Source organism: Marmota monax, unplaced genomic scaffold (assembly GCF_021218885.2).
Source record: "Marmota monax isolate L192 unplaced genomic scaffold, Marmota_monax_Labrador192_F-V1.1 WCK01_AAM20220418_F8-fsc00001, whole genome shotgun sequence".
NCBI lineage: Eukaryota > Metazoa > Chordata > Mammalia > Rodentia > Sciuridae > Marmota > Marmota monax.
Genome location: NW_026693777.1, coordinates 2,150,415 through 2,168,379, shown reverse-complemented (window position 1 = coordinate 2,168,379; position 17,965 = coordinate 2,150,415). Strand labels below are relative to the sequence as shown.

Genomic DNA, 17,965 nt, shown 5'->3' with positions numbered 1-17,965 from the left:
TATCTATACATCCCAAATGTCATTAGGATTCAAAGTGATCCCTATTAACTTCAATGTTATTTTTCACAGAAATAGAAAAATATCCTAAAATTTATATGGAACTACCAAAGAATAGCCACTTAACAAATAACCAAAGTAATCTGGAGTAAAAAGAAAAAAGCTAAAGTTATCATATACCTGATTTCAAAATCTATTACAAAGCTTTAGTAATCAAAACACCATGGTACTGGCATAAAATCAGACATATACACCCAGTGGAACAGGATTGAGAGTCATGAAATAAATTCATGCCTTTAAAGTCAGTTGATTTTTGACAAAGATTTCAAGAACACACAATGGAGAAAGAATTATCTCTTTGATAAATGATGTTGGAACAACTGGGTATCCACAGGCAGAAGAATGAAATTGGACCCTTCATCTTACATCATACACAAAATCAAGACAAAATGAACTAAGGACTTGAATGTAAGACCTACAATTGTAAAATTACTAGCAAATGGAAGGAGAATGTCCCACATCATTGATCTAGATAAATATTTCTTGGATAATACTCCAAAAGCACTGACAAGAAAAAGAAAAATATGGAATTTCTTCAAACTAAAATGTTTCTAAAACCAGGGAAACAATACAATGAAAAGAGAACCTATACACTGGGAGAAATATTGCGAACTATAGATCTGATAAAGAACTCAAGCTGGGCATGGTGGTGCACACCTATAATCCAAGTGGCTCAGGAGGCTGAAGCAGGAGAAACCCAAGATCGAAACGAGCCTCAACAATTTAGTGAGGCCCTAAAGCAACTTAGCTAGAACCTGTCTCTAAATAAAAAATTTTAAAAGGGGCTGGAGATATGTTCAGTGGTTAAGTGCCCCTGTGTTCAATTCGTGGTACAAACAAACAAACAAACAAAAAACTCAAATAAATTAATAGCAAGAAAACAAATATTGGATTTAAAAGTGGACAAAGTACCTAAACAGACATTTCTTGTTTTTTTTTTAATTTTTTATTGTTGGCTGTTCAAAACATTACATAGTTCTTGATATATCATATTTCACACTTTGATTCAAGTGGGTTATGAGCTCCCATTTTTACCCCATATACAGATTGCAGAATTACATCAGTTACACATCCATTGATTTACATATTGCCATACTAGTGTCTGTTGTGTTCTGCTGCCTTTCCTATCCTCTACTATCCCCCCTCCCCTCCCCTCCCCTCCCCTTTTCTCTCTCTGCCCCCTCTACTGGCATTCATTTGTCCCCCTTGTATTATTTTTCCCTTTCCCCTCACTTCCTCTTGCATGTACTTTTGTATAACTCTGAGGGTCTCCTTCCATTTCCATGCAATTTCCCTTCTCTCTCCCTTTCCCTCCAACCTCTCATCCCTGTTTAATGTTAATCTTCTTCTCATGCTCTTCGACCCTACTCTGTTCTTAGTTACTCTCCTTATATCAAAGAAGACATTTGACATTTGTTTTTTAGGGATTGGCTAGCTTCACTTAGCATAATCTGCTCTAATGCCATCCATTTCCCTGTAAATTCTATGATTTTGTCATTTTTTAATGCAGAGTAATACTCCATTGTGTATAAATGCCACATTTTTTTTATCCATTCATCTATTGAAGGGCATCTAGGTTGGTTCCACAATCTTGCTATTGTGAATTGTGCTGCTATGAACATCGATGTAGCAGTGTCCCTGTAGCATGCTCTTTTTAGGTCTTTAGGGAATAGACCGAGAAGGGGAATAGCTGGGTCAAATGGTGGCTCCATTCCCAGCTTCCCAAGAAATCTCCATACTGCTTTCCAAATTGGCTGCACCAATTTGCAGTCCCACCAGCAATGTACAAGTGTACCCTTTTCCCCACATCCTCGCCAGCACTTGTTGTTGTTTGACTTCATGATGGCTGCCAATCTTACTGGAGTGAGATGGTATCTTAGGGTGGTTTTGATTTGCATTTCTCTGACTGCTAGAGATGGTGAGCATTTTTTCATGTACTTGTTGATTGATTGTATGTCCTCCTCTGAGAAGTGTCTGTTCAGGTCCTTGGCCCATTTGTTGATTGGGTTGTTTGTTCTCTTATTGTCTAATATTTTGAGTTCTTTGTATACTCTGGATATTAGGGCTCTATCTGAAGTGTGAGGAGTAAAGATTTGTTCCCAGGATGCAGGCTCTCTATTTACCTCTCTTATTGTTTCTTTAGCTGAGAAAAAACTTTTTAGTTTGAGTAAGTCCCATTTGTTGATTCTAGTTATTAACTTTTGTGCTGTGGGTGTCCTATTGAGGAATTTGGAGCCCGACCCCACAGTATGTAGATCGTAGCCAACTTTTTCTTCTATCAGACGGCGTGTCTCTGATTTGATATCAACCTCCTTGATCCATTTTGAATTAACTTTTGTGCATGGCAAGAGAAAGGGATTCAGTTTCATTTTGTTGCATATGGATTTCCAGTTTTCCCAGCACCATTTGTTGAAGATGCTATCCTTCCTCCATTGCATGCTTTTAGCCCCTTTATCAAATATAAGGTAGTTGTAGTTTTGTGGATTGGTTTCTGTGTCCTCTATTCTGTACCATTGGTCCACCCGCCTGTTTTGGTACCAGTACCATGCTGTTTTTGTTACTATTGCTCTGTAGTATAGTTTGAAGTCTGGTATCGCTATACCGCCTGATTCACACTTCCTGCTTAGCATTGTTTTTGCTATTCTGGGTCTTTTATTTTTCCATATGAATTTCATGATTGCTTTCTCTATTTCTACAAGAAATGCCTTTGGGATTTTGATTGGCATTGCATTAAACCTATAGAGAACTTTTGGTAATATCGCCATTTTGATGATGTTAGTTCTGCCTATCCATGAACAGGGTATATTTTTCCATCTTCTAAGATCTTCTTCTATTTCTCTCTTTAGGGTTCTGTAGTTTTCATTGTATAAGTCTTTCACCTCTTTTGTTAGGTTGATTCCCAAGTATTTTATTTTTTTTGAAGATATTGTGAATGGAGTGGTTGTCCTCATTTCCATTTCAGAGGATTTGTCGCTGATATACAGGAATGCCTTTGATTTATGCGTGTTGATTTTATATCCTGCCACTTTGCTGAATTCATTTATTAGCTCTAATAGTTTCTTTGTAGAGCCTTTTGGGTCTGCTAGGTATAGAATCATGTCATCTGCAAATAGTGATAATTTAAGTTCTTCTTTTCCTATTTTGATGCCTTTAATTTCTTTCGTCTGTCTAATTGCTCTGGCCAGTGTTTCGAGAACTATGTTGAACAGAAGTGGAGAGAGAGGGCATCCCTGTCTTGTTCCAGATTTTAGAGGGAATGCCTTCAGTTTTTCTCCATTCAGAATGATGCTAGCCTGAGGCTTAGCATAGATTGCTTTTACAATATTGAGGTATGTTCCTGTTATCCCTAGTTTTTCTAGAGTTTTGAACATAAAGGGATGCTGTACTTTGTCGAATGCTTTTTCCGCATCTATCGAGATGATCATATGGTTCTGATTTTTAAGTCTATTGATGTGGTGAATAACATTTATTGATTTCCGTATATTGAACCAGCCTTGCATCACAGGGATGAATCCTACTTGATCATGGTGTACAATTTTTTTGATATGTTTTTGTATCCGATTCGCCAGAATTTTATTGAGGATTTTTGCATCTAGGTTCATTAGAGATATTGGTCTGTAGTTTTCTTTCTTTGAAGTGTCTTTGTTTGGTTTAGGTATCAGGGTGATGTTGGCCTCGTAGAATGAATTTGGAAGTTCTCCCTCTTTTTCTATTTCCTGAAGTAGCTTGAAAAGTATTGGTATTAGTTCTTCTTTAAAGGTTTTGTAAAACTCTGCTGTGTACCCATCCGGTCCTGGGCTTTTCTTAGTTGGTAGTCTTTTGATGGTTTCTTCTATTTCCTCAATTGATATTGGTCTGTTTAGGTTGTCTATATCCTCCTGACTCAATCTGGGCAGATCATATGACTTAAGAAATTTATCGATGCCTTCACTATCTTCTAATTTATTGGAGTATAAGGATTCAAAATAATTTCTGATTATCTTCTGTATATCTGAGGTGTCTGTTGTGATATTGCCTTTTTCATCCCATATGCTAGTAATTTGAGTTCTCTCTCTTCTTCTCTTCGCTAGCATGGCTAAGGGTCTGTTGATTTTGTTTATTTTTTCAAAGAACCAACTTTTAGTTTTGTCAATTTTTTCAATTGTTTCTTTTGTTTCGATTTCATTAATTTCAGCTCTGATTTTAATTATTTCTTGCCTTATACTTCTTTTGCTGTTGTTTTGCTCTTCTTTTTCTAGGATTTTGAGATGAAGTATGAGATCACTTATTTGTTGGTTTTTTCTTTTTTTTAAGGAATGAACTCCAAGCAATGAATTTTCCTCTTAGAACTGCTTTCAATGTGTCCCATAGATTCCGATATGTTGTGTCTGTGTTTTCATTAATCTCTAAGAATTTTTTAATTTCCTCCTTGATGTCTTCTATAACCCACTGATCATTCAGTAACCTATTGTTCATTCTCCAAGTGATGTATTCTTTTTCCTTCCTTCTTTTATCGTTGATTTTCAGTTCCATTCCATTATGATCAGATAGGATGCATGGTATTATCTCTACTCCTTTGTATTGTCTAAGAGTTTCCCTGTGACATAATATATGATCTATTTTTGAGAAGGATCCATGTGCTGCTGAGAAAAAAGTGTAACTGCTTGATGTTGGGTGGTATATTCTATATATGTCAATTAAGTCTAGGTTATTAATTGTGTTATTGAGTTCTATAGTTTCCTTATTCAACTTTTGTTTGGAAGATCTGTCCAGTGGCGAGAGAGGTGTGTTGAAGTCTCCCATGATTATTGTATGGTGGTCTATTAGAGTCTTGAACTTGAGAAGAGTTTGTTTGATGAACATAGCTGCACCATTGTTTGGGGCATATATATTTATGATTGTTATGTCTTGTTGGTGTATGGTTCCCTTAAGCAGTATGTAGTGTCCCTCTTTATCCCTTTTGATTAACTTTGGCTTGAAATCTGTTTTATTTGATATGAGTATGGACACTCCTGCTTGTTTCCGAAGTCCATATGAGTGATATGATTTTTCCCAACCTTTCACCTTCAGCCTATGTATGTATTTTCCTATCAAATGTGTCTCCTGTAGGCAGCATATTGTTGGGTCTTGTTTTGTGATCCATTCTACTAGCCTGTGTCTCTTGATTGGTGAGTTTAAGCCATTAACATTTAGGGTTATTATTGAGATATGGGTTGTTCTTCCAGCCATATTTGTTTATTTATGTTACTAAACATGGTTTGTATTCCTCTTTGATTATTTCCCCCCCCTTTACTGTCCTACCTCCCACTGTTGGTTTTCATTGTTATTTTCCATTTCCTCTTCCTGTAATGTTTTGCCAAGGATGTTTAGAAGAGATGGTTTTCTAGCTGCAAATTCTTTTAACTTTTGTTTATCGTGGAAGGTTTTAATTTCATCTTCCATCCTGAAGCTTAATTTCGCTGGAAACACAATTCTTGGTTGGAACCCATTTTCTTTCAGTGTTTGAAATATGTTATTCCAGGATCTTCTAGCTTTCAGAGTCTGTGTTGAAAGATCAGCTGTTATCCTGATTGGCTTACCCCTAAATGTGATCTGCTTCCTTTCTCTTGTAGCTTTTAAAATTCTCTCCTTATTCTGTATGTTGGGCATCTTCATTATAATGTGTCTAGGTGTGGGTCTCTTATGATTTTGCACATTCGGGGTCCTGTAGGCTTCTAGGATTTAGGATTCTGTCTCATTCTTCAAGTCTGGGAAGTTTTCTCGTATTATTTCATTGAATAGATTGCTCATTCCTTTGGTTTGAAACTCTGTCCCTTCCTGTATCCCAATGACTCTTAAATTTGGTCTCTTGATGTTATCCCATATTTCTTGGATGTTCTGCTCATGGTTTCTTAACAGTCTTGCTGAGTTGTCTATGTTCTTTTCAAGTTGAAATACTTTATCTTCATTGTCTGATGTTCTATCTTCTAAGTGTTCTACTCTGCTGGTAGTATTCTCAATTGAGTTTTTAAGTTGGTTTATTGCTTCCTGCATTTCTAGGATTTCTGTTTGTTTGTTTTTTATAACCTCTATCTCCCTGTATAGTTGATCTTTTGCTTCTTGGATTTGTTTATGTAATTCATTGTTGAAGTGATCTTTCATTGTCTGATTTTGCTGTCTGATATCTTCCTTGAGACTCCAGATCATCTGAAGCATGTATATCCTGAATTCTTTATCTGACATTCCATCTGCTGCAGCTGTTACCTCTTCTAACGTTGAGTTGACCTGCATTGCTTGTGGTCCTTTCTTTCCTTGTCTCTTCATACTGTTCGTGTTACTTTCTACTTGGTCCAAACTGTTGTGCTATTGAATTTTCCCCCTATATATTTATATTGGTCTTGTATAGTTGCAAAGTCTCCCTCGCAGGCGCGGGCGGCGGCTCTGCCCCTCCTCCAATTGGGCCAATGTGCCTACCACGCCGGCAGGCCACTGGGCCTGCTCTGCCGGTCGGTAGCAGGTCCGCCTACCTTGCAGGCGCAGGCGGCGGCTCTGTCCCTCTGTGGGCCGCTAGGCTTATTCTGTCAGTGGTCGCAGTTCTGCCTACTTTGCAGGCGCAGGCAGCGGCACTGCCCCTCTGCAGGCCTCTGGGGCTGTTCTGCCAGTGGGTCGCAGGTCCGCCTACCTTGCAGGCGCGGGGGGCGGGGCGGCTCTACCCTTCCTCAGGCTGCTGGACTTGTTCTGTCTGTCGGTTGCAGGTCTGGCCTGTTCTGATGGTGGTCACAGTTCCGTCTACCTTGCAGGCGCGGGGGGAGGGGGCGGCTCTGCCTCTCAGCAGGCCGCTGCTCCTCTTCTGCCGGTGGGTTGCAGGCCTGCCTATCTTGCAGGAGTGATTGGAAGCTCTGCCCCTCCGCGGGCCACTGGGCCTTTTCTCCTAAACAGACATTTCTTAAAAGAAGATATGCAAATAGACAACATACACATGAAAATATTCCCGGCATCACCAATCATCAGGGAAATTCAAATCAAAGCTACAAGGAGATGTCATCTCATCCCACATAGAATGGTAGAGAGTAGAATGGTGGTTGCCAGAAGCTGGAGAGGGAGTTGGATGGGGAATGGGAACATGTTGACCAAAGGTCCAAAGTTTTAGCTAGACAGAAGGAATAAACTTTAGTGATCTGTTACACAGTCTAGATCAAACATGCAAAAAATAACAAACATTTGAAAGGTTATGGAGAAAGGGAAATTCATATACTGTTGGTAGGACTATAAATTAATGTAGACTTTATGGATAACACAATAGAGGCTTCTCAAAAAACTAAAATTGGAATTGCCAAATAATAGAGCAATTACATATCTGGGGATATATCTAAAGGAATTAAAATCAATTTACCCAAGAAACATCCAACCCCCATATTTATTGAAGCACAATTTACAATAGATATCATCAATCTGAATTCTAAGTGTCCATCATCAGGTGAATGGGTAAGGAAAATGTGAGATACACACACAAACACACACACACACACACACACAAAAAGGAATACTATTAGGGCTTAAAAAATAAGAAACATGTCATTTGTGACTTCATGGATAAATCTGGAAGATATTATGCCAAGTGAAATAATATAGACACAGAAAGACAAGTAACGCATGACCTCACTTATATATGTTATCCCAAAAAAGTCAAAATCATGGAAGAAGAAATTAGAATGCTGATCACCAGAAACCAGGGAGGAGGTTGGATGGGGAAAGGGACATGTTGATCAAAAGTCCAAAGTTTCAGCCTGACAGGAAGAATAAGCTTTAGTAATCTATTACACATAATAGCAACTATAGTTAGGCATTGCATATTTCAAAATTGCTTAAAGAATAGATTTTAAATATTTCCACCCAAAAGAATTGATAACTATGCAAGGTAATGAGTATGTTAATTGACTTGAGTTAATCATATTACAATGCAACCTTATTTCAAAACATCACGTTGTACACCATAAATATACACAACTGTCTTATCAATTAAAAATAAGACAAAATTTCAAAAGCAAATACTGTCAGATAGTTAAAAAAAAGTATTATGAATTCTTTGGATTGAGTGAGTTCCCACTGTACACACTAACTTCTCATAACTTCATGTTGTACAAACTATTGAAAAGGAATACTATCATTTGTTGTTTTATTGTAATTCAGGATTTCCTCCAACATTTATTGAGAAACCACTAGGTATAGACATGTGTTGTGGACAAATTTTTATATGTTTCTACATATTGCCAACCATAGCATGGTATGATAAATGCTAATCTTGATATAGATATAGTGTGATTGTAATGGAATTATAAGGTTAATATGATATAATTGGTGAAAGAATGGAACTGTTGAAAGAGGAGTGGTAAATTGATTCAGTAAAAATAAGGCAGAATAGATTTAGAATATTCTATTCTCAAAAATGCATCTCAGGACAGACCAGTGTATAATAAGATTGTATATAATTAAAATCAATCTTAAGACTTTAACTAAGGAATCTCTCAATATTCTTCTTTAATAATTTATATTCAACTTTGGGTCATCCAGTTTGCTTCCCATAAGCCTACATTCTTTGCTAAAATGGTCACTGAAGCCAGGCACAGTGGCACACACTGGTAATCCCAGCAACTTGGGAGTCTGTGGCAGGGGAGTCCCAAATTTGAGGCCAGCCTTGGCAATTTAGTGAGACCCTATGTTAAAATACAAATAAAAAAGGTCTGGAGACACAGCTCAGTGTTAGTATGCCCCTGTGTTCAAACCCCAGTACTTCAAAAATAAATAAATGAGTCATGGAAGTCCACAGCAACACTTTTCCTGGGTGAAGGCAGATGTGGAGTGGAAAGGAAGGCACAGGAATGACAACAGATATCTAGATTTCTAGTCTTTAAAATTCAATTAGGGAGTTAGCTGGGGGTGCATATGTTCCATAGTCAATCAGCCCATCATTGCAGTAATGCACTTGCTATTATCAATTTTTTGAGACCTTCTCTGGGTAAAGAGATGGGTAAATAAAAAAAGAAAGAAAGAAATCCTCTGGTTTATGTTGTAAGCATTTTAAGTCTCCAGAATGAAAAAAAAAAAAAGTACAACCCTGTCCTTTCTGGGTAGTGATGACTTTGATGTGGTTTTCTATTCCTAGCTCTAAAGAAAAAGGATATCGTTGAGTTATAAGATATCTACCAGTGGTTGCTGGCAAAGAAGGTGAAAACCTTAGAACTACTTCCTTGTGAGATACGTATTTTTAAAATATATCACTTTACCTCACAGAAATCATCCTTGTGACTTAGGACAAGAAATAATAAAATACAAAGAATTCCAAGACCACAGATTACATTTTTACTTAAAAATTGAAAAATATTTGTTTATATTTTTGTCATTTGTTTTATGTGATCTATAACATACTGTTTGAAGAAGGGTGACAAATTGGGATGAAAGGAATCAGTCACATAAGGCTTGAACTGATGCAGAACATAAATAACAACATTTTCAATTGTAAATAGCAACACTAAATCACTGCAATTGAAAGATGATTATATGTATGTTACTTTTTTCTGTTTGATATCTTCCCTTTATTTTTACCTTCCTCAGTGAGTATTTTACTCAGCTTTTTCACTGCTGTAACAAAAAGACCTGACAAGAATAATTTTAGCAGAGAAAAGTTTACTTGGCACTCACAGTTTCAGAGTTCTCAGTCCACAGATGGCCTACTCCATCGCTCTGAGCTGGAGGTGAGGCAGAACATCATGGGAGAAGAGTGGTGGAGGAAGGCTCAGGACATGGCACCAGAAAGCACAGAGTTCTCTCACCATGGACAAAATATAGACCCCAAAGTTGTGCATCAGTGACCCACCCACTCCAGCCATACCCTACCTGCCTACAGTTAACACCCAGTTAATCCCTAAGAGGGGATTAATGCACTGATTAGGTTAAAACTCTCATAACCCAATTATTTCACCTCTAAATTTTCTTGCACTCTCTCACACATGAGATTTTAGGGAATACCTCATATCTAAATCATTACAGTGGTGTCACTTTTTTAAAAAACAAGTTCTCAGTTGCTAAGGCTGGCCTCGAACTTGTGATCCTCCTGCCTCAGTCTCCCAAATTGCTGGGATTACAGGCATGAGCCACTGCACTCAGTTCAATGAGTCACTTCTGTATAGACCTTTGAAATCCTTCAGCCTTTCCAGCAGCCCCGATGCTGTATCAGACTGTTCCCAGTACCTTGCACAATACCATGAAATCACACAGCTTGCAACAATCATTTGTCAATCTATTAGGTATTAGTTTGCTGGTTGTCTTTCCACATTTACTTAATAGCTGAACATCTAGATGTTGCAATTCTGTATTCAAGTACTTCTTTTATGCTTTATTTAGTATCATTTTTATGATTACTTCTCTGCCCTTACCTGCTTATTTGTATAATGTTCGAACTAATGAAATAAGTGCAGAATAAGTAGCTACCAGTTCAATTTATTTTGAGAATTATGATGGCATGCACAGAAACACAACTCAGCATTCATTTGTTTATTCATCAAATATTTTCTTGATCTTACCAAGTGCAATCATCATGCAAAGTGATAAGAATGCAAAGATGAACAAAGCAGGTGGAGTTTCTGCCCTCATGGAGCTTTCAGACAAGAACATAGATGGTTGCAGTGTCAGAATACAAGCTCAGGGTTCTGGTAGTGCACATTAAATGGCTCCTCATCAGACAGAATTAGGTCAATTGCATGTGGCAGAAATGCAAATAGCAGTAGTTTAAAGTAAACAGAAAATTTTCTCCAAAATGAATATCTGGAGGTAGACAGACTACAACTCCACAATGTCAAGGACTACTTCTGTCTTGTTACTATGCTATTTGTGGCCTCAATTCCCAAAGTCACCTTGTCCAAGATGGCTATTTCAACTCCATTTCCCCATTCCACAATAGGAAGGAGGGGAAAGAATGACAGGAACAATTTCTCTGCCATTGAAAGACTTCTAGATGTTGCTCAAGCCACTTTTACTTACATCCCATTAGCCAGAACTTAATCACATGGCAATATCCAGCAGCAGGGAAAACTGGGAAATGCATTATTTATTTTGGGTAGCCAGAAAAAAAGAGGGGATGAATACGAGAGGATAACTAATCATCTCTGCCCCAGGATTTCTGGGAAAATGGTTGCCAAAATTGAGATTTGAAGGTGAGTAGAATTCTCAGAAGAAGTATGTGTGTGTGTGTGTGTGTATGTGTGTCCTTATAGGAGTAAAACATTCTAGAAAAAAAGAAAAATCCCAAGAAATTGAATACTGAGAAGCTGTTCTTTTGCCAACTAATCATTGCATGACAGTGTTTGTACTTTTATTAGGAAAAGAGGTATAGCTCAGCTTTTATCAGAGGAAAGAGAGTGGAACTAATGTTTCAGTGTAGGTTTGGGTTGAATGGGCCAGGACAGCCTCTCAGAAAAGACGGAAAGTGGGAGAAGCATTAAAAACAAACTAATGTTAATCCTTTCCCAGCAATATTGGCCCCCGTGAAGGCATGTACTTAAGCAGAAGGGAGCATTCATTCAGTAATATCCTAACTTACAAGTTCAGAGGCTAGCCCATGCCTTCCTGTGCCCATAGTAGTCACATTCCCAGCTTCATTGGAACCATACAGAATTGTTATGCTCACTAAAGTGCCACAAATCTGTAGAAACACCAAAAACATGTATGATATATTAAGTTTACAACATCAGTATACTTTTGGGTTTCCTTAAGTTTTATGTCCAGCTTTATAAAATTAGTCTTTCTCCTACTTTAAACAAATCAAGTAGCAAGTCTATTTTGCTTGTTATTGTGATAAAGCAGCAGTTGCCTCAAATGAAAATAGCAATGGAAGATTTTAACTTCCTGATATACAGTATGATTCTTTTTATGTTTTTCGAATTATTTTCATACTGTAGTTTGCTTAAGTTTTTATTGTGTTTTTTATCCATAAATGAGTAGAAGGTTTATATAGTTTAGCCCATTAAAAAGTAAACTTCACTTGTAGATATTTTATTTTTAAAAAAATTTTAAATATACTTTTTAGTTGTAGTTGGATGCAATAACTTTATTTTATTTATTCATTTTTATGTGGTGCTGAGGATTGAACCCAGCAACTCGCACGTGCTAGGTGAGCGCACTATTGCTGAGCCACAACCCCAGCACGCTATTTTATCTCTTAAGTGTCTATTATTCTGGTTTTATATTGAATGTAAAATTTTTTTAAAAAAAGGTCTATTAGAAAAGCACTGATCTAAATCTATAATTATTTAAGTTTCTTGTGCATTTTTCACAACCCTCCTCAAGTTACTATGAAGTTCTAGTGTTCCCCCCTCCCAGGAAAAGTGGTTTTATAGTTGATGATTGGCAATATAATTTTTATATTATGCATGAGTGAGAAGATTAAATCATTTTATTTTGTGTTTATCTGTGACTGATAAATTTAAATTTAAATACCAGCTTGGTGAGAGCAAATTTTCTAGGTCTCATTTGTCTTGAACTAGCAATTAATTAATGTGTCTTAAACTAAGCAATTAGGATAGATTGTTAAATGGAACTGGATATTTGAGTCATCTTCTTTCTTATGTTAGACTTTCAATTTGATGAAAAAGAGAAATTATTAAAATCTATTCCCTATACATTATTTAGGCTGTGACTTCATACTAGGTAATACGATTGTCAAGAAGTACATAGTATGATTCAGTTTCTTGAGGCCACTTCTAGGCCTATGGTAACAGTTCATCGGATTCCATTTTAATGTTTATTTCTATAAATAATAGATGTTCCCAGTCTTTATCAATTGATCTGGATTGAGATTGCAATAATACCTGCTTACATGATTGGAATACAGGCTGATTCCTGTTTCATTTTTCTCCATTAGCCCTACCAAGCTACAGAGCACTTTTAAGAAAATACTCAAAAATTCTACTCCCATTGAAATAAAATCATGTTAAGCTTTTGTCTTTTGTAACTAGTCTACTTCTATTGGTTGTCAGGTCCTAAGTTCCAAATTCTTTATTTGGATCTTCAACTTTGAGAAATTAATAGGGTCAAGGAATAAGAACCAGTGTTTACATAAATGTTTATTGGACTATCCTTTATCATCTTTCAGGTCTTGTAGAAATTTGCCTGATGCACCCCCTGGATGTGGTGAAAACCAGGTAAGTTTCTGCATGAACAAGTTTTATTGACTTTGGCTGATATCCAAATTAAAATCTGTCAGAGTTCTAAATGCTAGAACTTGTCCCAGGCTGGTAGCTTCTCCCTATAATGGCATTTGTATTTGCTTTTTAAAGAAAGTACTATTTGACAGATAAAATGTGAACAGTGAAAAGAATTTCTGGATAGAGGTCATCTGAAGGTATGTAATATTTTATTGCCTTCACTTGACAACCTTAAGTTATGATTTGTGGCTATATTGGTAAATGAGGAAAATTTATCAAAATGATGTAAAAATTCAACTTTATCCAGTGAATTATGATAGCATTTTCATTTGACATTTCATATAACATATTGCTATTTAATAGTAAGCATTTGGTGTGAGACTCCAAAATTTCAAGTAAGCTTCTTAAATGGTGCCTAAAGAATTTATTCCTATAACTCTTTTCCAATTCAAAATACCATGTTTATAGGGAAATGAATTTGCTCTTGAAGGGAGATAAAAATCAGGGCAATGTATTATATCTATCTACCAAGAGCAAAAACAAACAAACAAAAAACAAAACAAAAATAACAAAATCTTATAAGGTTTAACATGATCCTAAAGCATTTTTTAAAAAGTTTATCCTGTGGTTGAATTATGGAACTCCCTATTGCCATTAGAAGTTGTTAGAGTTTAATGAAAGTCTCCATTTATTGGTTGAAGCCTAAGAGTGCTATCCAACAATGGTAGTTGATCAAATCATTACTGTCTCAGGAAATACTTAATAAGTCAGAGTAGTCACTGTATGGTCATGTTACTTTATCTACAGAATCTGGAGAATCTTAGACTGGTTTCTGGAAAAGTGTAATAATATTAATATTAATAATTTAATAATTTAAAGTGTAAATAATATTACATTTCTCATTGAAAAAGAGAAAATGAGAATTTGGCGTCTGACTTAGTTGCTGTAACAAAAAACATGGCTGGGTGACTTAAATAACTGATGAGTATTTCTCATAGTTTTGGAAGTTGGAGAGTCTAAAATCAAGGTCAGAGAAGCTCATTTCTTTGTGAGGGCCCTCTCCTTGGCTTGCAGACAGCCTCCTTCTCACTGTATCCTCACTTGGCCATGACAGAAAGCTCTGCTGTCTCTTCCTTTTCTTATAAAGTCACTATTTCCATGATGGATGTTTCGCCCTCATGACTTCTAAACCTAATCACTTCCCAAAAGTTCACTTCCAAATACCATCACACTGGGGATTTGAGTTTCAGCATACAGATTTTGTAAGGATACAAAATTCAGTTGGAAACAGCTTCAAGTCATTAAACCAAAACAGATAAAGAAGAAAAATCACAAATTTCATTCAAATTCAAGGACCCTGGATCATCTTTTGTTATAGGTTTCAGAAACAGAAGCAATACTCATGCTTAGAATCTGTGTTCACTTTCTTTAAAAAACCATAATATTGTTTCTAGTCTTACTCAGGAATAAATTCTTACTCATTTAAGGGTGACTCCCTAAATTAGTTTTCAAATGGGTATACAGGAGATATAAGAATGATTTAAACAAGATGTGATATTGAAATTATGATCATTCACTCATTTCCCCCAAATTCTTCATTCATCCAGTCAACAAATATGTTTTTGAGCACCTAGCATGTGGGTTCCAGACTAGCTATGCCTCAAAGAGCTCACAATTTGAGGAGCTCTTTGAGGCATGGGAACCTCATGACCATGAACTTTCAAAACTGTTTCATTTTGCTGGACTAGAATTGAATTGCTTACTTCTTGAAATAGATGTGCCAAATAACTGGAGGTTTATATATTCATTGTTATATAAATATTTTCATGAAAATGGCATTCATTAATTGGAATTAGTACATGCCCTTGCCTAACTTCAAGGGGAAAGAATAATACAGGTACCCTGAAGATGATAACTGGAAACTAGATGGTACTTGACCTGCACAGCAATAAAAAGTATATTGAATAAAGACCCTAACCATAGAGAAAACTGAAAACCCAGAGTATTTGCAACTAACTATGCAATGGAAGATTGATGGAAAGATCAATGGGATTTACCAATTAGGCAATTGACATAATGGTGATAGTGATTGGACAGGAGCAGACTAAAGTATTGGAATCTCTTTACTCTTACATTCTACAGGAGATGACTACATTTTTAAATGGGGATAAATTCATGCCAAAGAATGCAATTGATCATATGCAGAATGAAAAAAAAAACCTTTGAGAAAAGATTTTGAAAATAAATTTTTAGAATCTATTGTTTTTCATTCAGCAAAGAAAAGGATTAGGCACAAAAAGAACCCAAAAAGTAAAGACTAGACTCCCAAGAAATAAACACATTCATATTGCTATATCCAACACATGAGATATTGTAGAATGAGCTATACCATACTTGGATTAATTCAGTGTACCACCGTTCAAGTAATAATATCCAAGGAGAGGGAAAACAATTCTTAAAAAGTTATGAGGTTTGTTTGATCTGATGATCCCATGCCCTACTTTTTATTGTTGTTGCTGCTGTTGCTGTTGAGACCAGGTCTTGCTATGTTGCCCAGGCTGGGCTTATACTCTCAATACTCTCACCATAGTATTTTGAGTAGCTAGAATTATAAGTGTGTGCCACCATGCCCCTCTTCCATGCCGCACTCTGACAATGCCTACAGCAACTTAGAATCCAGTGTTCTTGGAATACCATGCACTTAAAAAAACCTACTAAAATTACTAATGCTGTTATTTCTTACATTCTCATTTACAACTTATTTATTCATTTTTACTTTTATCACAATAGTAAACATTCATTGTATAAAATTCAAATATTAACCCCAAGCCTTGCGTTCAACAAGATAGACTAGGTTATGCTGCTATAGCATCAGTAACAAGCCACAAATCTCAATAGATTACAAGGATTTGTGGGGGGGTCATTCCCACTTCAGTTTAATATGAGTAGGTATCTTAGTCCATTCAGGCTGCTACAACAAAACACCATTATGGGTGGCTAATAAACAACAGAAATTTATTTCTCACAATTATGGAGTCCAGAAAGTGAAAGATCAAGGCATTTGCCTTGATTTGGTGCTGGTGAGGGTCCATTTCCTGGCACATAGTCAGCCCCTTCTCACTATATAGTAGCATGGTGGACAGGGCAAAGTAGCATTCCGAATCTCTTTTATAAGAGTATTAATCCTGTTCAAAACCTAATCACCTCCCAAATGCTTCACCTCCTAAATCTATTACCTTGGGGTTTAGTATTTTCATATATGGACTTTAGGGACCGTAGCAATGGGAGACTATGCTCACTGAAGTCATTCAGGTTGACAGAAACTCTGTTTTCATACATGCTTTCACCATCCCTGTAGCATGAAGAATAGAGCTGATGGTCTCATACTGGCAAGTATAGATCTGACCAAAAGTGTCATTTTCTCTCAAACCTGTTGTTAAAAACTAGTGTCTTGGCCAGTCAATCAGAAGAGTACGATCCTCTTCTCTGATCTGAAGGAGGGTATCTAGGTGTCAGTATGCCATAGGCATGCCTGTTCCAAGCCTTAGAAGCATAAATGTTATTTCCTTAAACCCATCAGTTTCCATTCCAGAGGTAAGAACCCTTGACTTTTAGCTGTTTCATTAGAATTCATTTCCATATTTCTAACTATTATGCTTATACTGATTGTATTGAATTGAATAATGCTCTCTGCCCCAAATCATGTCCTTCTCAGAACCTCAAAAAGTGACTTTATTTGGTGTAGATGATATTCATTGAGATTCAATTATACTAAAATAGGTGGGCCCTAAATCCAGTATGACTTGTATCCTTATAAGAAGAGACCGAAACAGATGTGGAGGAAAGACAGCTACATGACACTAAAAGTAGGAATTGGAATTATGCAGCTAAAATCCAATGTACACCAAGGATTCTGGCAACCACCAGAAGCTAGAAGAGAAGAATGGAATAGATTAGGAAACTAATATAGCACTAATATGAATAAAATGTGTAGTTATTCATGGCATTTATAATTATACCTAGCCCCTATTTCCCTTCCCTTCATCTGTCCATTTTTTTTTATCAGTAATGAACTGTTTAATTATTTTTACTATGCAAACATTGCCCACTGCGGTACCAAGTGACACTTAATGCTTTATTTTCCTGGAGTTCATTATTGCCTCATTTTTATTCTTTTATTTTCGTAAGACTATTGCTAGTTGCTATTTTTTTCACAAATGCTTCTACAGTTTCCTTTTCACTACTGTTTTCCATACTGTCAAACTAATAGCAAATGACATGGTAGGGCTTGTTGAAGGTGGTTGTTTTTTTGTTTTTTTTTCCCCCACAATGATCTGGTTAGTTTGTTAGAAACTTCCTCTTCCATTTCCAATGTCAATAGTTGGGGACACTTTTTTTTTTCCCAGTGAGGAATCTTTTACTCCAAGTCATGTGTGGCAGAGAATAAAAAAAAAAATCCACATCATTACAATGTATTTTAGTCAGCTTTTTCTCTGCTGTGACTAAAAGGACCCAATCAAAACAACTGTAGAGGAGGCAAAGTTTATTTGGGGCTCATGATTTCAGAGTTCTCAATCCATAGACAGCAGACTCCATTCCTCAGGGCTCAAGGTGAGGCTGGATGTTATGGCAGAAGAGTGTGACAAAGGGAAGCAGCTCACATAGTAATAAGAAGCAGAAAGAAAGACTTCACTCACCAAATATAAAATATATACTCAAAGCTACACCCCAATACCCTACCGGCCTTCAGT

At 36.5% G+C, this 17,965-nt stretch overlaps 1 protein-coding gene across 5 annotated transcripts in view; it reads left to right on the top strand.

The window, feature by feature from the left end:
* Positions 1-17,965, top strand: part of Slc25a21 (solute carrier family 25 member 21) — a 519,050-nt gene that overhangs the window by 294,283 nt on the left and 206,802 nt on the right. For all 5 annotated transcript variants that reach the window (XM_058584493.1, XM_046461042.2, XM_046461041.2 and 2 more), the window contains one exon: positions 13,163-13,211. In XM_058584493.1, coding sequence (XP_058440476.1) covers positions 13,163-13,211 — 49 coding nt within the window. The remainder of the gene's footprint in view (positions 1-13,162; positions 13,212-17,965) is intronic.